Source organism: the organism of the source record quoted next (assembly GCF_019968955.1).
Source record: "MAG: Porospora cf. gigantea A chromosome Unknown PgA_NODE_149_length_33307_cov_346.136, whole genome shotgun sequence".
NCBI classification, from domain to species: Eukaryota; Apicomplexa; class Conoidasida; order Eugregarinorida; family Porosporidae; genus Porospora; species Porospora cf. gigantea A.
Window position 1 is genome coordinate 13208 of NW_027151420.1, and position 20100 is coordinate 33307.

The following is a 20100-nucleotide window of genomic DNA, read 5'->3' on the forward strand; positions in this document are numbered from 1 at the left end:
CGTGATATTGTGCAATTGGATAATGGGCGCGACCCCGAGTCTCCGAGCGTCGGACGACCTGCCACGCCAGGAGCTACTGTTCGTGGAGCAGTCGCTGCCAGACTTCTTGACGTTCAATTTCCGAGACCGGCTGCACGTTAAAAACGCCCTACCTCCATGGGGGTACGTCGTGGCTTGGAGGGTCCGCCAACGCGAGACGTCGGGCAGTCACGAAGCCGAGTCTATCGCGGCGTGTGAAGTGGAAGCCATCTTGAATGGCGCTACGGGGCCTGCTGATTGTTGCTATCTGGTTCTGGTATTCGGGCAGCCGATCGTCAAGGTAGAGCAGGTGTAGGGCGTTTAACGCAGGTACCCGAAGTGCTGCATTCGAGGCACTACTCAAATCTGGAAACATGGTTCTCGGAGACTATCACACCAAATAGTGTCGTATATGAAGTGAGGCTAGGGGTTCTCTGTCACGCAGGACTTTTTGTCCGAATGGTTGTCAGTGCCCGACAGTCAGGTCCGCTTCTCCTTGTTCTTGTGGGACGGACTGGAGGCGTCCAGTCAAACCAAGGCTGTGACGAGCTGTCACGCCCTGGAACTGTACGAACACATCTCGAAAGGCGTCCACCCACGAGCGTTGGTGGTGTGGGGTGAGGCCGGCAAGCCGCTGGATCTGACCGATACCTCGGAACCGGCGCTGTGCTCGGAGTCGGACAACGCCTTCTTAAATTACGTGTGCACCGTGACCGGCGACGCGCGTCGAACCTGCGACTTCTACTGGAGCAACGAGAACGTGCGACTGTTTCCCTACTCATCGCAGCTGCAAGGCGTGCATCCATCGTGCTCTGCGGCGGTCGATACGCCCTCGTCGCCACCAAAGACGAAGCTCCCCGTGCCGCTGCTCAAGGGGCTAGAGAGCCTTGGACGTACATCCTTGGGCATTGGCAGCCTCGCTTCGGCGCGTCGACCTTCTTACCGGGGGTCTGCCACGCCCACCGCATCGGAGTCGGACTCGTCCGTCTCGGGTCAATACACTTTTGACGGCGAGAGCGAGTCCTGCTCAGCTGACGCAGCCCTCCAATCGCCGACACCCGCAGTCAAGGTCCCGTTTTCGCTGAAGCTGCCGAAGCTTCCGAAGTTGGATGCCGATCTCAGCTCTCCACATTCCCCATCCAAGCGAGATTCACCGGTGTCTCTTCAGGGTCGTGCGTCCAAGCGCTCGTGTAGGTCGCCCGTCAGTCTGCACGTGGACAGTCCAGCGCCGCGCTCTGCTAGAAGCGCCGCCTTCAGCCAACTGGGCTCGCTGCTGCTCAAGTACCAAGACTGTGTAAACGCGGAACAGGTCATGAGCCGGGAGGACTTGCTTGAGATCTACAGACCCATCCTCTCCAGAATCGTACCACGGCTACGCCTTTGCAGCGCCCTAATGGCGAGCTCGGCGTCCGCCAATGCCGTGATCTGTCCTGACGTGCTCGTCAACCTGGCTGCCGACGTGGTCGTCCCGTTCTTCCCACACACAAGGCACCTGAACCTCTACCTGGAGGACTCACGCCTCTGTGCCGATAAGCTGGAGGCCGTATTGTACAGTCTCACGGTCTATCTGGACTCGGTCGTCGGCGCCACCGCCGAGCCACCTGACCGCTCTTCAGACCCCGCAGTGAGTGCCCGTTCATCGTCTCACACAGTCGCTGCTTACCGAGCTCTACCAGAGCGTTTCCGCCGACAGCTTCGGAAGCCCTGGAGGCGCCACGGTCTTCTGCCGAGAGGGCGTGAGCCGCTCTGCCACAGTGGTGATCGCTTACCTCATGTGGCGCTTCAAGTGGCAATACCGGCGCGCCCTAGAGTTCGTTCGCGCGTCGAGAGAGGTGGTCAACCCTAACCTGGGGTTCGTGATGACCCTATTGAGGTTTGAGAAGTCTCTGAAACACCCGGAATGCGTACGCTACGTGGCCAAAGCCGTCACGCACCACGAACTATCTCCATTTTTCACCAGCGTGCGCGAGCTGAACTTTGACTCGTGAGTGCAACGAAGGGCAGAGCAAGCAGGTCCTCTGGGTCATGGGTAACGACAGAAGGAGTCATGCAGCCCCGGCTGGACAGTAGGCTGCACTATTTGATTCGAAATGGCGCGGAGTTCTACTGGTGGAAAGGGCCGCTTGCCCCGGCTGAGCTCGACGCCTCAGTGGAGGCCTTGGTGCTGGAGGAGGCTCGGCTGGTGCAGGAAATTGAGGGACTGCAGGTCTCAGTCACGACGACCAGTTACGGGTCGGAGCCCGACGACCTTCTTGACGCATTAGGCGTCAACACGTCGCAGGAGCTGCTTGCGTTGCCCGGGTCCCGGCTGTACGTTGGGCACGCGAAGGACGTAGAGCGGTACCTAGTCGCGAAAGGGATGGAATTCTACCCCTTCTGCCCGGATGTCCGCGTGCCAAGTCTCACCCGAGTTGTCATGGCACCCAACATTGACATCACGTTCGGGTCGCTGTCCGAAGTGCTGGCTGCTTTGGGTGACGCGGCCCGTGTGCTGAGAACCGGACGGCCGCATCTGATCGAGGTAGATGAGGAGGACGGTTCCAAGAGGTATATCCTGCTTGGTTCTGCAGTGGAAGTGGCGAAGCCGCCAGAGAAGCCTCAGCGGGTAGTGAAGGTGTACCACTACCCAGACCCCGAGCCCTACGAGGAGGAGCCCGACTACGAGGACTTCTACAGCGACGACCTGGTCGTTCTGATTGAATCGGACAAGGCAATGGAGCGTGTCTGGGTGTGGCAAGGTGATGACTGGAGCGGCGACGCTGAAAACGTGAAGTGTTTCGTTTGTCAGCTGTCGCAGTCTGCGGACGTCCGTTGGGAACACGAGCACCAGGAATCTGCGGACTTCGCGCGACTCGTGTGATTTTCAAATCTTTCACGAGAACGAGCTCAGCAATCTATACACATTGGTTTTTCGCTGGAAAAACCCCATCTTCACGTAGAGAGAATTAGCTGCCTCCCTGGTTGGGTTGCTGTTGAGGTCGATGAAGCGCGCGTCCCACTCTCTGGCCTGTTTGATGGCTGCCTTGATTAAGCGGATTCCGAGTCCTTGGCCTCTGTACTCTAGGTCGACAATGCAATCCTCGATGCGACATGTGCGCCCTGCGTACTTCTCAGCGGTCAAACTCACCTATCGGTTGGCGGATCTTCAGTAGCGTCAGTGTGCCCACTATATGGCCCTCGCGAACCACAACGAGAATGTCATGGTCGGCTATGATTTCCTCGAGGTACTCCTTGGTTGGAGGCACGGAGTCAGCCGCCAGCAGCTCAAGTAGCCTCCCCATATCCTCAACGACTACGTCATCGATCTCGGACAATACACGCACAGTCCACATTAATGACTTTTGTGTAAAGAAACACGGGTTTTTGACTCCCAGAAATCATTCACCTAGCACATTTGTGTAAGCGGGAAGGCAGAGGCTGAGGCTGCGGTTCACTTCACAAACTCGCGCTAAGTGGTAAGCGGCCCGCCCGCGCTCCTTCCGAAATCGAGATTTTTCATCGACACATCGATGGCTGAAGTTTCTGACCTTGAGTCAGAACTGAAGAGACTCGTCAATCAAAAACACGAACTCACTTCCGGCCGGAAACGGCTACGATCCGCCTCCTCTACAGTGCTTCCCAAACGGGCCACCAAACGTCTGAAGTCGCCTGAGACGGAGCCGCGGCCGAAAATCGACCTGGACGCCGTGGACGCGAGTCGCAGCCGCAAACTGTTCGGTTCTATGCTTGCCCATCTCCACCGAGCATCTCAGAATGCAGAGAGAGAAAAGGGAGAGAGTCCTCACCAGAAGCAGGCAGTTCTGGCGCAGGAAGTCGAGGAGAAGCTAGCACGGCACGCTGAGGCGTTGGAGGCGGCGCAAAAGGCAGATGACGAGGAACGCAGGGTGCGACGTGCCGCCCGACTGCAGTCGTTGAGCTGCGAGATCGCGGTGAAGGACTCGGAACTGGTTAGAGTGAAACTAGACGAACACTTCTCATCGATGAAATGTTTCATCCAGACGACAACGGAGCCGCGCTTGTTCTGGAGGCCCGCCAGCCACAACAGCTGTACTGCCGAGCTGCAAAAAAAAACCGCTGAAGAGATAGAAGCTACAATAGGACAGCTGCGTAAGGACTTCGATCCGGAGGAGATCCGCCGTCAGCTCACTGGGGCGTGAAGGTATCAAATGCGGTGTCACTCGGAGAAGTCGTCCGAGACCCAACGCAAACGTGATGCCGAACACGGACCGCAATCACCTCCCCACACTTCTAGATTTGTGAATGAAATTGTGTCTCACCTCGCACTGGGGATGTTTCTTTCGAATGTGTGCTTCCAGGTGCTGAAGCTTCCCAAACACTGGCCACTCGTCAAGCGTGCAGCCCGTCATCCACCCAATATTCGTCTCGAGGCAGTAGGGACAGGCCAGCCGGGAGTGGGACACGTCGGCGGTCTTGCCATCGCGCCAGATGAGGGACTTGTAGTCGCTCATGCTCCGCTGCAGGTGCACACGCATGTCCTGCGCCCCTAGTGAATCACAATCCGAGGACAAGGGGCACTGAAAGTGGTTCTCCTGGATGTGTTGCTGCAGTGCATCCCGACTGAATACGGGTATCTCGTGCCAATGGAAGGCTCCCTGCGTCTTGAAACAATGCCGACAAATGGTCTGTTCGTGAGATTCGAGGTGATTATTCCACTCTTCCAACGTCTGTGGTGATGATTGATTTCTGCCCACTTCGAACTTCAAGTCGCACTTGCTGCATCCAGGAAACCACAGGGTTTTGATACGCTCCCTGAGCTCTCGGACGTCTATCGGTACAGGCCACCTCTTTGCGCAGGTGGAGAACATGAACCCAGTCAAGTGCAGCTCGGGGAGAAACATTGGCGTTGTGTCTTCGAAACGGTTTCCAGCCTCCGATATATGAGCATCCTGCACCATTTTATTGCAGCACCGCCCGTCTTGGTACAAGCAGGGACACCCGAACATTAGCTCCCCAGCCTCCTGTGTTGCCTTGGCCATTCGAAGGTTCCGAACGAGACTGAAAAAAAATGTTTCCAAAAAGAAGAAACACGGGAAGATATGACCACATTCAACTTTGGCAGAAAGATACCTCCGCGCACCATTGCAGGCAAATGTCGTGGTTGCACGGGAACGTGCATCGTAACTTATGGTGCTCCCGACAGATGGGACAATGGAATGACATGCACTTCAGCCCGAATTGAGTAATTGCTGCGAAATAACTCCGAAAGCTATGGACGTGACAGTCAAAGGCATGTTCGCCGGCCGCACTTGCCAGCTCAGCTTCTTTCGCATGTACAGTGTCATGCGCAAGAGGGGCACCGCGGCAGTAAAGGTCGAAATCGAGCAGGAAGTGACGCGGTGCAGTCGGGAGGCCGTCGCGGAGTTCGACTCCGCGTGGACGGCGGACTGCGGTCTCAAAGCGTACGCCCTACTGGTCGATCGGTTGGCTCGGGCGACTCGGCAGCTCACCGCCACAGTAGCGTTCTACGTGGGGCGACCCGGGTGGGGTCGCATTGCGCGAGACGCCTTAGCGCTGATTCCTGCCGACAGGAGTCAGGTCATTGTCGACGGATTGGTTATCTTGTTGGCGGGCTCTGCGTCCAGAGGTAGGGTGTTAGAGACGGTAGGGGTCGTAGCGTCTGCGGAGGCCTCACTAGGCGCGTCCCTTTTCCACAGCGGCTACTTGTCTTTTCTACGGGAGAGAGCGGCAAGCGACGGCAACCTCGACGCGTCCGACATCATGCGTGATCTGAGCGAGCTCGAAGCACTGTCCTCTGGGTTGTTCGCGCCGTACCTGACTCCACCGCTGCGGTTCCAAGCCCAGGAGGTTGTCAGGACAGCCTACGCGTCGCGAGCGTCGCTGCTGCTTCGCGACGGCAAGAACTGCTTTTTGCAGCAGATCCGTGAATGCCAGTCGGGACTTGGAACATTCTATCGTTGTCTGTTGAAGAACGGGCTTCGGGCTGAGTTGCAGCATACCATGGCTTCCCACGTGGCTCAACAGGCTCAGGAGTGTATCGAACACTGCGATTTTGCCGGCGTAGTTGCAGTCAAAACCTCCTACGAAAACTTGATTGCCCAATTCGACAACGATTCGGAGATGCTTCTTATGTGCTTCAACAGCATGGTTGGAGCAGTTAACGCCCACCCATCCTTGCCTCGTCAGCTGGCGGAGCGCGTCTCCGGCAACTCGGATAACGTCCAGCCCGTGGACGAACCCGTGGTGATCGCGCTGTTGGACTGGCACCGAAATCGATCGGCCTTCATATCGGAGCTCGCCATGTGCCTTGCCGCGCTGGAGTTGTCTTGTCGAACGATCCACTTCTCGCAGTTCGAGCCTTTGGTTTCCAAGCTGCAGAACAAGTTTGGCTCTGACTTCATTACGCCTCTGAAGGCTTTCTTTGATGACCTATCCGTATCGAAGGCGCTGGGGCTGCATTTCGTGCGGAATAGGCCCCATACAGTCACCAAGTTCCTCGTACTGTCCAGGGCGCTGTGCTTGCGTCCCTCGACTCCCATGGCGCAGCCGAACCCAGATTGGAGGGTGTTCGAGGCCGCCTACAGAGCCCAGTTTCCGAAAAGGAAACTCTACCTGGACGCCCGCCAGGCCAATATTCTTTTGTTGTGCCGCGAACTGCCTGACGTTATTCTGCGGCTAGACGGAGTTCAGACCACGCTGCTTTGGCATTTCCAACGCGTGAGAACCGTACCCTTGACTGCGCTCAGATCGGTGTTTGACGACACTGACTTCGCAGCATATCTGGAGAGTCTTGGCCGCCCAGGGCTCCGACTGCTGACGCTCCAAGGCTCCGAGGTCCACTTCGACCCACTCGTCACAGCCTCGGGAACTGTGGCATTCCCTGTGGACGCCACTGAATTTGGCCGCTCTTCGATGGACCGCACTGCCGCTCCTGAAGCTTTTCTGAAAGCAGCAGTGGTCAGGCGCTTCAAAGCCGAGGGTCGACTGAGTTTTGATGCGGTTTTTGGCGCCTTTCCAGTGAGTGAATTTCTAGAGATACACAGAACCGGGACCCAGACGTTCTGAAGCGTGTGATCGAGGAACTTATCTACAACGAGGTTCTGTGTCGGGAGGAGTGGGTGGAAAGCAACTGCGTCACACAGATCTGAACTGCGTTATCTACCGTAGTTACACTCAAGAAAATTGGAATATACATGGAATGGGCCTTAGAGTCGCTGTTCTCAGAAGGCGATACGTTTACGAATACGCATGGGGATCACACTGGAGTCGACAAGTCCGCAATGCGCGCCTTGGATTCGGTCCCGAAGGACTCTGCCATCGCCCCTGCGGAACATCTGGATGTGCCCGAGTTCGACGTGAGCAACATTGTGGCTAGCGTCCACCTGGCCTGTATGCTGGACTTGCGAGCCATCGCAGCCACGGCGAGGACCGCTGAGTACAACCCTCGACGTGTGAACGCCGTGATAATTCGGCTAAGGAACCCCAAAGTGACCGGTTTGGTTTTCAGGTCCGGGCGCGTCATGCTTATGGGCAACCACTCTCTGGACGCCACCAAGCGTGCGGGAAAGCTGATCGCAAAGCTCGTCATTCGAGCAGGCCACGACAAGGTGCGATTCTGTGGATTCCGCATTGAGAGCTTCATCGCGCACGCCCAATGCGGCTTCCCTGTGCGGCTGGAGCAGCTGGCCAAGGACCACTTCGATTTCTGCACTTTCGAGCCGGAACTCTCCTGCAGTCTTTGCTACCGGTACCACCCACACGACAAGCTCAAGTCCAGCATTCTTGTGTTCGTGTCAGGACGAATGGTGATTACAGGCTGCAAGTCCTCGGAATCAGTGCACACAGTCTTGCAAGACGTGTTCCCCATGCTGGCGGCCTACAGGGGAGACCTGGAATAACCTTGTGCTTGCTGTGCGTTGACTTCATATTTGCCGAATTTCACAGAGGTGGAGAAATATGCGGGTAGACAATACTCGTCCGCTGCGCAAGGATGAGGTTGTCATCCTATCGCGCGAAGAGAAAAAGAAACTTAAGCAAGTCGAAGAAGCTCGAAAAGAAGGCTACGCACCGGCAGAGAAGGACGAAACTGGCCGAGACATCAACCCCCACATTCCCCAGTTCATCTCAGAGGTCCCGTGGTACGCAGGCAATGAACAACCTACTCTTCGGCACCAGAAGCGGGAAGAGTCTGTGAAGGCGCCGTTGAACATATGGTATGAGTCTGGTGTCAACAGGAGCGCTCCTAGAGCCACGAGCTTCCGGAAGGGATCGTGCGACAACTGCGGCGCGTCTACACACAAGAGCAAGGAATGCACGGACCGCCCCCGCGCCAAGAAGGCTAAGTTCTCGAACACCAATATTGCGCCTGACGAAATATTGCCTGACATGGGTTTACAGCTGGGGTTTGAAGGGAAGAGAGACACCTACAGCAAGTACGACGTCAGCGCTTACCAGCTGGTCGTGGAAGAGTATGAACGCGTGTCCGAGGCTAAGCGCCAGCAGGTTCAGGCGACGGCTGAGGAGGAGGACGAAGACAAGATCAAGGAGTTTCAAGAGATTATCGTGGAATCGAAGGACGCTAAAACTCGAACCACCACCCGAGATCTACGCATTCGAGAGGACACTGCAAAGTACCTGCTCAACCTGGATACCGAGTCGGCTTGGTACGACCCTAAGTCCAGGTCCATGAGGGAGAACCCCTACGGGCACGTTTCTGAAAGCGATCAGCCCCTGTATCAAGGCGACATCCAGCTGAATACCAGTGGCGACGCGGGAGTGCTCGACCGGGCCGAAATGTTCGCCTGGGAGGCGTACAAGGCCGGCAGCACATTCCATCCACAAGCCGTGCCCACTCAGTTCTCCAAGATCCAAGAACGATACGGGGCCGAGAAATCTAAGCTCCTGCAAAAGAAACGAGAGGAGATCCTATACAAATACGGGGGTCAGGATCACCTCGGGGTCCCCGCAGACATGACGCTAGCGGCCACAGAGGAGATGTCCATTTACACTATAGAGGGCAAGGCCGTACCCAATCTCACCAGCAAGAAGCTGCGCGCGCGCTCTAAGTTCCCTGAGGACGTCCTCGAAGCCAACCACACCTGCGTGTGGGGGTCGTGGTATGACCGGGCACAGGGACGATGGGGGTTCGCGTGCTGCCGGTCACTGGAGCGACAGTCTGCCTGTCAACGGATTTAAAGTTAATTCGCCTAAATAGTGACGATGAGGAATCCGCTGAGGGTGGACGCGGTTGACGGAAGAATGGGATTCAAAAGGGGAGAGCGAGGTAATTACAGCGGATATGGCTCGCCAGAGTGCGCGTCGCTCGATGCGGGCCCAGTAGAGATGTTGGAGCCGTTGCTTGCAGCATTGAGCAGCGGGGAGGCGACACCAGATGTCAGCTTGAGACAACTAGTCCGCACCTTCCCCGAAGGGCTCCCTATGCGGCACCGGGCAAAGGTGTGGAATTTGATGCTGGGTCTCGATGGGAAGCAAGCGAAAGCGGTGGTTCAGCTGGATCGGGCGCGCCTCGACGAACCCAACCAAAGGGTCATTAAGAGCGACGTAGAGCGAACACGGGCGCATATTCCGTTCTTTGCTAGGCCTGAGACAAGAGCAGACCTCGAGGCCATCCTCACGTACTTTTGCAAAGTAAAGAATCTACGGTACAAGCAGGGTTTGAACGAGGTTTTAGGTCCACTATACTACCTCAAGTCCGACGAATTCGACATCGCCGGCGTCTTCACATTGTTTTACGCATTCGTCTCCCGGTATCTGCCGGTCTACCAAGACGAGGACTTCACCACGCTTCAGTGCACATTCCATTTGTTTAATCATCTGCTTCTTTACCACGACCCTGCCCTTGCCGTCTTTCTGAGGGACAACGGCGTCAGCCCGGAGCTCTACGTCACACCTTGGTTTCTGACAGCGTTCGCGTCCAAAACGCAGATCAACCATTTACTGTGCCTGTGGGACTATTACATTGCGGAGGACGACCGCTTCTTCTATTGTTTTATAGCACTGGCGCTGCTTGTGCTCTACAGGGAGTTACTCTTCGAGACAGAAGTCTCTCAAATTCCAGAGACACTCACACGAATAACGATCCAATCATTCGAGGACCTGCAGCGTGTAAGCGTTGGTTCCTGCCCTGATCCAGCTCTGGAAGCTCGCCAAGCAGCTGAAGGTGACGACTCCAAGTTCGTTCGCCTTCCGCATGTCGCACTGCCAAGTGCTGAAGGCTTCAGAACTCCGCAGATTGGAAGGCGAGTGTGCTTTCTATTTATTGTCTCGCGACGTGGTGAAGCACTGTGTGGGCTCATCAGGAGCTCCGACGGCGTCGAGGCCATGGAAGCTGCTCATTCTCGACATTCGATCGGAGTGGGAGTTGTCCAACGGAAGGCTACCGCCCGCAATCCACCTCGACCTGGAGACTGATTGGCAGTTGTTGGTGAAGAAGATCGTCATGGAGAATGAGGAGGCCGTGTTGGACACCATACCTGCCGTCAAAGCCGCAGACGCGGAGAGCCCTCAGTCGTCCTATTACTTCCCTAATGGCGGTTATGGCACGGGAGTCTTCATTCCCACGAAGGTCCCTCGACGCGCTTTGGCCAAGCAGTCTTCGTACCACCACATATGCATCGTTGGAGGCGATGACGACGCCGACGCTGTACGCGTGTACAAGATCCTCACCGAGGAGCTCAAGCTACGGTGGATATCCGTCGCCCAGGGAGGGTTTCGAGAGTGCCACAAGGAGATGGCTGGCCAGCGCCTGGACCTCGTGGACCACGACCCGGCACTTTGCTCTGTATGCAACCCCAAGGCCAAGGTCGAGAGTCGTGCTCGCGATGCCGCCGGCGACGCCTCCGGAACTAGCAGTGGGGGCAACAGTCTCTTCAGCATGTTCAAACGCGCAACGGGCAACAGCAAGAAGTGCGGCATGGACGAGAAAAAGAAGGAGCAGGACGTCAGCGATGCGCTGGAAGCGCTGAAGGCCATGGACGCCCACTGGACCCTGGAGACCGCTCCAGCACCCACCATAGCGGCGGCGTGCCTTACCGGCCCCAACGCCCTACGGATGAACTTCACCTGCAAAATCGAGTCTCTGAAGTGAGCGCGGGTCTCGAAGCTCACGCAGCGGCGGCTCGAGGGAGGCCTGGACGGCGGCTGGAGACGCACGTTGCGTTCTTCTGCAGGACAAGTTCCTGCTTGTGGGCCAAGAGGCTGAAAGTCTGGTTCCCGTCTACTGCGTGCGCGACCTGTCCCGCATAAAGAAGATAACGAGTCGCAAGCACGACGAGAGCATGCTCTGCTTCTACTTCCTCGACGCTGGCCGTACACAGGACTTGGTTTTGAAGTTCAGCAGTAATGTCGATACGCTGGAGTGTATCAGGCGCGTGAAAGGTAAGTTGCGGGGGTAGGTTTCACAGGCGTTTACAAGAGACTTAGGCAGTAGCTCGGTCCTGCTCATCCAGTTCTTCCTCTGAGTAGACCAGAAGATGCACGATATTCTCGATGTCCTGCGTGTTTTTTCTAATAAGAACCTCACAGCTCGTATCGACTCTTCCGCTTCTGTGAGGTGCCACACGCGAAGAACCTCATAGGTGTGAATCTTTCGACAGTACTCGCGGCCCGCACCCGTTGACAATAGGTCTGGAATCGCGGTGGACCCGATTACTCACGTTTGACGATGGACAAGAGCGTTTCTCTCTGCACCTGCAGCCCGAGGGGTCCTGAGGCTTCGCGCTCGACTGTAGAGTGCACTTCGCGCGCCTCAGTTAGCGAGGTGACAGACTGCGCTTTGCCCCCCATTAGTTGGTGATCTCCTGGCTTGGCCGCCAGCAGGCGGCGTTGGTCAGGAGGGTACTGGAGCGCGAGTAGCCTGGGGAGGACGTCGTCGTCTGAAAAGCTCTGGCCAAAGCTCTCGTCGAGCGCGAGGTGAAGGCAGGTGGTCAGGCACGCGGTACGCCGCGTAGGGCACTCCTTTAGCTGCTTGACCAGCTGTGGCAGCGCCGGCGGCTCGAGTCGCCTCAGGGCGTCCCGGCCCTCGGCAGTAGCCGTAACGTTACGTAACACGTCCGACACGGCCGCCCACTTCTCGTCGCGAATCAGCCAGAGCTGCCACAGACGCTCCAGGAAGAGGGAATCCAGCTCGGCGGGGCCAATGAGTGCGACTACGCCAACGGGGCGTCGTGTGAGGTTCGACAGCAGCATTATGTTCAGAGCGGCGTGGTCAGGTGCGTCTCCGCGACTCTGATCGCGGAGATTGTCCACCAGGCGAGAGCAGGCCTTGCACTTCAACATGGCGTCACAAATGTCGTCGTTGACACTGAGGTTCACGAGAGCTGTCATGGCCTGCTCCGACATGTCACTGCCCAAAAACTTGAGAAGGGCCCGTGCCGTCATAATCGGTCGCACCAGTCGCTGCTTGTCGCCTTGCTCTCCATGACCCGTTGCGAAGCAGAGAAACTGGCTGTTCTCCGAGTACCCCACGACGCCCTCGAGCGCCATAGCTCGCACATCAGGGCGACAGGAGTCCAAGAACTCCACGAGCTCCGTGAACATGACCGTCGTCTCCGCGTCCATCTATTCGGGATTTAGACGGAAGATCGAATCGACGTCTATTCAATTTCAAACTGAGGGCTTGCGTGGGGTGTGTTGTCTCCCGATGTATTAAGTTATTTCATATTTCGCAATAATATAAGATGAGTCCTCTTGTAACGCAGCAAGCTCCTGACTTCACTGCTCAGGCCGTAATGCCGGACGGAGAGTTCAAGGAGCTTTCCCTCTCTGACTTCAAAGGAAAGTACATTTTGCTGTTCTTTTGGCCTCTCGATTTCACTTTCGTCTGCCCTTCAGAGGTGGTGGCTTTCGACAGGGCTCTTGAGGAGTTCGAATCCAGGAACGTAGTCGTATTGGGCTGTTCGGTCGACTCGCATTTCACCCATTACAACTGGCGCATCACTCCTCGCAATAAGGGCGGCATCGGCGCCGTAAGATTCCCCATGATTTCGGACCTCGACCACAGCATCGCCAAGGCCTTCAACGTCCACGTCGATATGGGCTTGGCTCTTCGGGGCACCTTCATTATCGACCGCGCTGGCGTGGTCCAGCACTCCTCCGTGAACAACCTCCCGCTGGGGCGCAACGTGGAGGAATACATCCGCATTGTCGACGCGCTGCAGTACTCGGAGGAGCATGGCGACGTGTGCCCCGCCAACTGGAAGAAGGGCGACAAAGCGATGCCGGCGAGCATCACCGGTATGCAGGAGTACATGACAAATCTGTGAGATTTGCGAATCATTAACGCTCATTCAACACTGCACGTCATTAATAGCTGTGCACTGCATGTCAGTGCATGTCAGTGTGCATAGTTCGGGCGAGCACGTCTTCTTGCTGCTCCCGCGTGAGCTTCACAAAGTGCACCGCGTATCCAGAGACGCGGATGGTGAGCTGGGGATACTTCTTAGGGTGCACCTGAGCGTCCAATAGCATGTCGCGATTCAGCACATTCACGTTCAGATGGTGGGCATTCTTACCGAAATACCCGTCGATCAAGGTGCTAAGGTTGGTTTTTCGAGAGCCTGTGTGCTCGCGTCGACCCAGCAAAGTGGGCACCATCGAGAATGTGTTGGAGATGCCATCGAGGCACGCGTCATACGGGAGCTTGGCCACCGTTGAGAGCGACGCAAGAGCCCCGCTGGAGTCTCGTCCATGAAGGGGATTGGCGCCAGGTCCGAATGGAGCGCCCATCTTCCGGCCGCAGGGCGTGGCTCCCGTGGACTTGCCGTACACCACGTTGGAGGTGATGGTGAGCACGGAGAGAGTGTGCTGGGCTCCGCGATATGTGGGCGTCTTGCAGAGTTCGGAGTGAAACGACTTCAAAGCCCAGACGGCGAAGTCGTCGACTCGGTCGTCGTCATTACCGTAGACGGGGAACTCTCCCTCCACACTGAAGTCTGTAGTAAGTTCCAGGTCGTTTCTGACTGGGGTCACTGTGGCATACTTTATAGCTGACAGCGAGTCGGCCAACACGGATAGGCCGGCGACTCCAAAGGCCATCAGTCGGTGGACGTTTGTGTCGTGAAGAGCAAGTTGTAGAGCCTCGTAGTTATAAAGGTCATGGGACCAGTGGATCACATTCATAGTGCTTACGTAGAGTTCGGCGAGCCATTCCTGGGCTTTTTGGTAGCGGCCGAAGACCTCGTCGAAGTCCAGGGGTTCCTGAACTCGGGGTAGCTCAGCCAAGAATGGAATGACCAGCTTTCCTGTAATCTCGTCTCGTCCGCCATTCAACACGTACAGCAACAGCTTAGGAAGGTTGCATCGAGCGCCGAAGTATTGCATGTGCTTGCCGATTTGCATGGCAGAAACGCAGCATGCAATGCCGTAGTCGGACCCGAAACGAGGACGCATGAGGTCGTCATTCTCGTATTGAATGGAGCTTGTGTCGATGGAAATCTGCGCTGCGAATTCCTTGAAGGCGATGGGCATGCAGGTAGCCCACAGAACAGTGATATTCGGTTCAGGTGAGCAGCCCAGATTCCTAAGTGTCTGCAAGAACCTAAAGGTGGTCTTGGTGACCATGTGCTGGAGGGTACCGTCTGTCTGCTCGAAAGCGCCACCAAGGGAGCAGGTTACCCACGTAGGATCTCCTGAGAAGAGCTCGTTGTAGGCGGGTGTCCTGAGGTGTCTGACGACGCGCATCTTTATGACGAGATCGTCGACTATCTCCTGAATCTCGGACTCCGTCACACCGTTGGCCAGGTCCCTCTCAGCGTAGATGTCGAGGAAGGCGTCGACGCGTCCAACCGACATGGCAGCACCGTCTTGGTCCTTGATGGCAGCCAAGTAGCCGAAGTAGACCCATTGGCAGGCCTCGTGAAAGCTGGTCGCGGGCCTCGAAATGTCGAATCCGTGGCGCTGAGCCATCGCGAGAAGCTCCTTCAGCGCTACCACTTGCTGAGTGATCTCGGCTCGGAGACGTACAGCAGCTTCGTCGGAATATTTGGAGAAGAACACGTAGTCGGCCTGCTTGGCTTGAACCAGATAGTCCACGCCATAGTAAGCCACGCGCCTGTAGTCGCCGATGATTCGACCCCGAGCGTAAGCGTCGGGAAGACCAGTCAACAGGTGGCTGCTTCGAGCTGCCCGCATGTCCTCGGTGTAGGAGGAAAACACGGCCGTGTTGTGAGTGCGGACATGTTTTGTGTATATTTCCTTGACAGCAGGATCGAAGTCGAATCCGTAAGCCTTAAGTGCATTCTCTACTGTTCGCCAGCCACCTTTGGGTTTGATGGTTCGCTTCAGCAGCGAGTCGGCCTGGAGTCCGACGATCACGTCCTGCTCTTTATCGATGTAGCCCGGCTCGAATCCGTTGATAGTGGAGGGGGTGTGGATGTCGACGTCAACGACGCCTACCTTCTGTTCCTTTGTCAGAAATGTCATACACTTCTCCCAAACGGCGAGGCTACGGGCAGTCGGACCCGCTAGAAAGTCAGGTCCGCCTGCATAAGGAGTCATCTCCTTCTTGATTAAGGATTCGACGTCGACTAAGACGGATCCTGGTGTCGCACATGCAAGTGGAGCGTTCTGTTGCTCATCGTAAGGCGGAATGTTGAGGTCAATGCCGCTCATTAATGTTACAAAGTATAAGTCACGCACAAAGAAAAGAGAGAAACTGGTCAACAGGTCCAGCTGCACGTACACTTTACAACCATTTGCTAAGTGGTGCTAAGTGACCACTGGTTCATGGATTCCATCAGGGAGTGTTACCGCACTCCATCAGGGAGTGTTACCGCACTCCACCAATAAGCACCAAATCTTCCCACTATCGCACTCCTTGACCCAACTCCCGATTTGCTGTCGGGTTTTCCGAGGGTTACGCCATCTGATAGCTTGGCAGCCACGGTGTACCCAGAGCCGCGCGGTCCCACCGACCTTGGTAGCCGGCCTATGAAGACATGGGTGAAACAAGGTCGGAGACTGTCAGCCCACGCGTGCCAGCAATCACAATTGAGCGAGTATGCGGGCTGACGAAACCATCGATCGGCTCTCCAAGCAGTGCGAAGACTGCGAGCAGGCGCGAATTTTAGCGGAAGCGCGGATGGAGTTGGCGTCGCGCCTGGTCCGGGGGTACAGAGACGAAAACAGACGGCTCAGGGAGAGACTGGTCAATGGGACGCGACGCAGCGTATCGTTCCGTTTTTGTGATCCCCCTATGAATTCATGAGCCGAGTGCTGAGTGAGTGTGCAGTTGCGAATGAAGTGTGAACGACATAGCTCAGAGTCATGGAGCCTTGCCCTAGCGTCGTTGCAGTCTGCGACCTGCTTACCGGATGCAATCTCGTCCCGAGATGGAACCATCGTAAAAAGGGAACGCGCTGACCTGTGCCTCCCAAGCAGCAGCCGAGTCTCTATGATCTTTGGCCACCGACTAAAAAGAGTCAGGGATGTGCAGGAGGTGAGCATAATTCTGCCCGCGGAGGATGCCGAGGTGCCGCCAGCCATTGCAATGCCAGTGTTTCGTATCGATCAGGTCGAAGCCATCAAAACACTGTTGCCTTCGCTGAACGTCACTCTGTTGCTCCCCTTGCAGGAAGAGGACACTCTCAGCCCTCCGCCACCTTCCCCTTCTTGCGTGGTCGACCAGCGACCCAGTTGGGAAGTCCGACAGATAGATCCTGACCAAACGGAGAAGGAGATACCGGTGTTCAGCAGGCAGAACCTCTTGGGTGGGGCTGCGCAGCAGCGCTGTCCCCTGCAAGATCTTTCCGATATCACCTTTGAGGAGTATCTACGACAAAAGGCCCTGTCACGCAAACAACGTTACGCTAGCAGGCGGACTTGAGTCAAATGTGATGATGTGTGTTTGAGTGTTTTTAACGCGTAATTGTATTTTTGGTGACCCAATGCGATCTGACGAACGTCGCGCCAAAAGCAGGGGCTGCTGCCCTCCTCGCGACGATCCCGCTCCGATTTCCAAGCTGCAGGTGGTGCAGGTTGTACCGCTGTTCGTTGCTGAAGTTCCGGTCCCAAAGCGTAATTTCAGAAATGCGAGTTGCAGTGTTCAATCTTAACTATGCGTGCCGGAGAGTGAGCCTTGAGGGAAGACCTGACAGGCTGCCAGAGCTGGAATGAAGATGACAAGCGTTGTCATGGTTTGGCTGAGCGTAGCGCTTATCGTGGGGATTTCCTTTGTTCATATGGAGTTCGCCCGGTGCTTTGGCGCGGACTGGCTGCTGTTTCCTTTGTGCTTTAGTATGCTCTCTCTGGTGTATTTTTTTTGGCGCACGTGCCGATCAGACCCCGGTTACGCTCCACACCATGACGAAGAGGCCGCCCACGGAGTGCAGTGCAACCGTTGTCGACGGACTCGGTATGAGAGAACGCACCATTGCCGAGTCTGCGATGTTTGCGTGGAGTGTTACGACCATCACTGCCCTTGGGTTAGCAACTGCATTGGGCGAAGGAACAAAAAATTCTACTTCAGTCTTTTGACGTGGACAGTGCTCACAGCCGTTTTCTCTGTTTGGCGATTGTCCGAGGTGACCTACTACGCACTGTGGAGGAGCATGCTCCACACACGGCTGAGCGACAAGCAGTCGTTCGCTTTTGTACTGAGTGGTGTGATTTCCCTCGCTATTGGTGTGGGTTCGTTAGGTTTGCTGGCGCTTCACTCTTGGCTCGCTCTGAGGAACCTGACAACGTTGGAGTGCCACGATGCTTCCCTCTACGTCGTGAGACAAAAAAAAACTTACCCATAGACACAGCATCGAGGCTATTGGAACAACCTCCAAGTCCAACTGCCTGGGTTTCCTAGAACACTCATCCCCTTCAGCGACCTAAGGCTCTGAGGGCACCCGCTACCTCGCCGGCCTGTGGCCTTGAAAGTCCGTCCCACTGCAGGCATGGCTGGATTGTATCCAGAATTCGTGTGTAGGGACTTCCTTTTGGTAACATATCTGCCACTTGGAGGGCTTCCATGTCCTCCGTGCTGGCGAGAAGCGCCTTGATGACCTGCTCGAGGCTGGGGTCCTGGATTCGCCGCACCGTCTCCGCCGATGGCTTCCCAAGAAGGCAGAGAAGCAGGTTTAGCTGATGCGCTTCGTGTGGAAACGGATCTCCGCTTTTCGCGTAACCGCGGACTAACGGCGTCAGCAGAGCCATCTCGGCAACAACGCACGCCGCTGAGTAGACGTCCACCTCGGTACCGTAGTTGCTAGAGCCGAGCAGCAGCTCCGGCGCCCGGTAAAACCGGGAGCATATGTGCGGCATCATAAGACTCCCGACTTCCTTCGCCGCGCCCAGGTCGCACAGGACCAATCGGATGCGTTTTGGATCTGGGAGGGAGTTCAACCCCACGTTTGCCACCAGTATGTTCTCCGGCTTGATGTCCCTGTGGACCAGGTTGAGGGAGTGTAACTCCTTCAGCGCTTCGAACAGTTGCGCAGCCATCTCCAGCAACGCGCCCTGACTCAGCTGGGTTCGTTTCTTCCGCACTACGCGCAGCACGTTCGTCAGTGTGTTTGGGATGTACTCCATCACGAAGTTCTGCATGTAATGTCCGAGGGGAGTCTTGGTGTAGAAGGCGCCCATTGTGAGCTGCACGAGCCCCTGCCGTCCCGCACACTTGCACAGCAGCGCGTTCTCCCTGCTGGGTTTCCGCCGCCACTTTGGAGTCTTCTTAAGCGCCAACTGGGTGCCGTTGTAACTAACAAGGTACACGCGGCCGAAGGTACCAGTGCCTAGTAGTTTCTTCACGTCAAACGTCTGCATTCAAATTGCCGGCATGAAGGCCGAGTTCGTGTCTCTGTGTCGCCAGTCGCCGCTGTTCCCGGTCATCCTTCTGGTAGAGTTCCTGGACTCCTTCTCCATTTGTGTGGTGAGGTTTCGCGGCCAGAGGCACGCAGCTGGACACTGTATTCGTTGTCTTCTTGTCCACCGAATTCGCTCTGTGAGTGAGTTGCTCGCCCAACACAGTAACGATGTCGCCTGTGAAATCCTGTACGGAGTGAGCGTGTCACACTGATTCAAACAGGCTGTTGGGCTCTCCACCATTATATTTTCCTTGGTCATAGGTCATCTTTTTGCCGACGTATTCAACTTCAAGTCTGCCATGGTCATCGGGACAGCTATTGCCATGGCTTGCCGGTGCATGCTTGTAGTCATTCAGGACGTGGACTCCTTGGTGGTGGTATTGACGGTTGCGATACCATTGTCTTACTGTCTCACCTCTGCGTCCCTGAAGATCGCCCTCAAAGACGTTTGTGTTGGGGAGAATTGCCAGCTCTTCACAATGCCCTACTACTGCTCGCTGGCAGCTGTCAACCTGGGGTTTATGGTTGGCACACTGGTAGTCACCTGCAGCCGCGCAGTCCCGACGTGGTCGACGTTCAGACTCGCACTTAGCGTCTCAGCTGTGGTGTCCGTTGTGCAGCTCTTGCTGTGTCTCGGACTGCTGCTCGTGTCCTCGTCGGGGTATGCCAGTAGCCCAAGTCCATCAGACCCCCACAACAAGACCAGGCTGAAGAGGGAATACGAAGAGTTCCTTTCGCGCCAACGCGGTCAAGAGACTCGATCCAAGAAACTAAAGGCGGAGTACACGTCGTTTCTCACCAAATCCATTCCACCCCCGGCCATCACTGACAGCCGTCGTACGAAGCGCAAATCCAACATGCTCACGCAACTGGTGTCCCGGGTCACTGGCAGGGTGGATACGACTTCGACAACGGCCACTGTGCCGGACCTCGATGGCACAGTCCTGGACATCTCCAACGAGTTGATGGAGCCTGTCGAACCGTTCCGACAGGCCGAGGACTTGGAGATCTTCAGGCCGCTCGTTCTCCAGACAGGAGATCTGTCGCCAGACGTATCAGAGGACGAACTCGTTCCTCTGGCGCCTGCCGCGACCCCTGCCGTCCAAGCGACTGCGACTGAGTAATGCTCCGGGGGCGTTGTCACCCAGATTCGTCATGGTCGCTCTGGCGCTGTCTGTAGGCGTTGCCCCAGTTCTCCGACATTTTGGCGGCTGTTTTCCAGTGTTCGCCACGAAGATTTGGGGTGAACACATCCCCTACGAGCTCTTCCTTTTCCTGAACCCTCTTTTCG

At 56.3% G+C, this 20100-nt stretch overlaps 13 protein-coding genes across 20 annotated transcripts; 8 read left to right on the forward strand and 5 right to left on the reverse strand.

Annotated features, from left to right (window-relative positions):
- Positions 1-22: 22 nt before the first annotated feature.
- KVP18_000381 (uncharacterized protein) lies at positions 23-2878 on the forward strand (the record flags this gene model as incomplete). 3 transcript variants are annotated; one of them, XM_067956419.1, is made up of 5 exons in its annotated part: positions 23-319; positions 349-435; positions 464-1642; positions 1671-2002; positions 2032-2878. In XM_067956419.1, 5 exons carry the CDS (start codon positions 23-25, stop codon positions 2876-2878), a joined length of 2742 nt encoding a protein of 913 aa, XP_067812464.1. The 3 variants fall into 3 exon arrangements, with proteins under 3 accessions (XP_067812464.1, XP_067812462.1, XP_067812463.1); XM_067956417.1 differs by lacking the exons at positions 349-435; positions 2032-2878 and having other exon boundaries at positions 23-206; positions 489-1642; positions 1671-2006; XM_067956418.1 differs by lacking the exons at positions 23-319; positions 349-435; positions 464-1642; positions 1671-2002 and having other exon boundaries at positions 2066-2878.
- Positions 2879-2890: 12 nt separating this feature from the next.
- On the reverse strand, positions 2891-3350 carry KVP18_000389 (uncharacterized protein; the record flags this gene model as incomplete). Of its 2 annotated transcripts, XM_067956533.1 has the most annotated exons (2): positions 2891-3117; positions 3146-3350. In XM_067956533.1, 2 exons carry the CDS (start codon positions 3348-3350, stop codon positions 2891-2893), a joined length of 432 nt encoding a protein of 143 aa, XP_067812475.1. The 2 variants fall into 2 exon arrangements, with proteins under 2 accessions (XP_067812475.1, XP_067812474.1); XM_067956532.1 differs by lacking the exon at positions 2891-3117 and having other exon boundaries at positions 3129-3350.
- A 177-nt stretch (positions 3351-3527) lies between these two features.
- On the forward strand, positions 3528-4175 carry KVP18_000386 (uncharacterized protein; the record flags this gene model as incomplete). The annotated part of the gene is made up of 1 exon (XM_067956490.1): positions 3528-4175. The coding sequence occupies one exon, from the start codon at positions 3528-3530 to the stop codon at positions 4173-4175; it is 648 nt and encodes a 215-aa protein (XP_067812470.1).
- Positions 4176-4250: 75 nt separating this feature from the next.
- Positions 4251-5015, reverse strand: KVP18_000398 (uncharacterized protein; the record flags this gene model as incomplete). The annotated part of the gene is made up of 1 exon (XM_067956656.1): positions 4251-5015. The coding sequence occupies one exon, from the start codon at positions 5013-5015 to the stop codon at positions 4251-4253; it is 765 nt and encodes a 254-aa protein (XP_067812491.1).
- A 232-nt stretch (positions 5016-5247) lies between these two features.
- On the forward strand, positions 5248-7164 carry KVP18_000387 (uncharacterized protein; the record flags this gene model as incomplete). 2 transcript variants are annotated; one of them, XM_067956506.1, is made up of 3 exons in its annotated part: positions 5248-7014; positions 7041-7111; positions 7140-7164. In XM_067956506.1, the coding sequence occupies 3 exons, from the start codon at positions 5248-5250 to the stop codon at positions 7162-7164; spliced, it is 1863 nt and encodes a 620-aa protein (XP_067812471.1). The 2 variants fall into 2 exon arrangements, with proteins under 2 accessions (XP_067812471.1, XP_067812472.1); XM_067956507.1 differs by lacking the exon at positions 7140-7164 and having other exon boundaries at positions 5248-7062.
- Positions 7165-7190: 26 nt separating this feature from the next.
- On the forward strand, positions 7191-7895 carry KVP18_000396 (uncharacterized protein; the record flags this gene model as incomplete). Its single annotated transcript, XM_067956626.1, has 1 exon — positions 7191-7895. The coding sequence occupies one exon, from the start codon at positions 7191-7193 to the stop codon at positions 7893-7895; it is 705 nt and encodes a 234-aa protein (XP_067812489.1).
- Positions 7896-7953: 58 nt separating this feature from the next.
- On the forward strand, positions 7954-11411 carry KVP18_000390 (uncharacterized protein; the record flags this gene model as incomplete). 3 transcript variants are annotated; one of them, XM_067956551.1, is made up of 4 exons in its annotated part: positions 7954-9113; positions 9291-10122; positions 10151-11100; positions 11129-11411. In XM_067956551.1, 4 exons carry the CDS (start codon positions 7954-7956, stop codon positions 11409-11411), a joined length of 3225 nt encoding a protein of 1074 aa, XP_067812476.1. The 3 variants fall into 3 exon arrangements, with proteins under 3 accessions (XP_067812476.1, XP_067812477.1, XP_067812478.1); XM_067956553.1 differs by lacking the exons at positions 7954-9113; positions 11129-11411 and having other exon boundaries at positions 9217-10122; positions 10151-11104; XM_067956552.1 differs by lacking the exons at positions 9291-10122; positions 10151-11100; positions 11129-11411 and having other exon boundaries at positions 7954-9192.
- A 24-nt stretch (positions 11412-11435) lies between these two features.
- KVP18_000385 (uncharacterized protein) lies at positions 11436-12576 on the reverse strand (the record flags this gene model as incomplete). Of its 2 annotated transcripts, XM_067956475.1 has the most annotated exons (3): positions 11436-11510; positions 11540-11643; positions 11673-12576. In XM_067956475.1, the coding sequence occupies 3 exons, from the start codon at positions 12574-12576 to the stop codon at positions 11436-11438; spliced, it is 1083 nt and encodes a 360-aa protein (XP_067812469.1). The 2 variants fall into 2 exon arrangements, with proteins under 2 accessions (XP_067812469.1, XP_067812468.1); XM_067956474.1 differs by lacking the exons at positions 11436-11510; positions 11540-11643 and having other exon boundaries at positions 11665-12576.
- Positions 12577-12695: 119 nt separating this feature from the next.
- KVP18_000393 (uncharacterized protein) lies at positions 12696-13280 on the forward strand (the record flags this gene model as incomplete). Its single annotated transcript, XM_067956590.1, has 1 exon — positions 12696-13280. One exon carries the CDS (start codon positions 12696-12698, stop codon positions 13278-13280), a length of 585 nt encoding a protein of 194 aa, XP_067812485.1.
- A 61-nt stretch (positions 13281-13341) lies between these two features.
- Positions 13342-15627, reverse strand: KVP18_000383 (uncharacterized protein; the record flags this gene model as incomplete). Its single annotated transcript, XM_067956450.1, has 1 exon — positions 13342-15627. The coding sequence occupies one exon, from the start codon at positions 15625-15627 to the stop codon at positions 13342-13344; it is 2286 nt and encodes a 761-aa protein (XP_067812466.1).
- Positions 15628-16252: 625 nt separating this feature from the next.
- On the forward strand, positions 16253-16840 carry KVP18_000388 (uncharacterized protein; the record flags this gene model as incomplete). Its single annotated transcript, XM_067956520.1, has 1 exon — positions 16253-16840. One exon carries the CDS (start codon positions 16253-16255, stop codon positions 16838-16840), a length of 588 nt encoding a protein of 195 aa, XP_067812473.1.
- A 986-nt stretch (positions 16841-17826) lies between these two features.
- KVP18_000382 (uncharacterized protein) lies at positions 17827-18768 on the reverse strand (the record flags this gene model as incomplete). The annotated part of the gene is made up of 1 exon (XM_067956432.1): positions 17827-18768. The coding sequence occupies one exon, from the start codon at positions 18766-18768 to the stop codon at positions 17827-17829; it is 942 nt and encodes a 313-aa protein (XP_067812465.1).
- A 340-nt stretch (positions 18769-19108) lies between these two features.
- KVP18_000395 (uncharacterized protein) lies at positions 19109-19933 on the forward strand (the record flags this gene model as incomplete). The annotated part of the gene is made up of 1 exon (XM_067956610.1): positions 19109-19933. The coding sequence occupies one exon, from the start codon at positions 19109-19111 to the stop codon at positions 19931-19933; it is 825 nt and encodes a 274-aa protein (XP_067812488.1).
- Between the last annotated feature and the right edge of the window lie 167 nt (positions 19934-20100).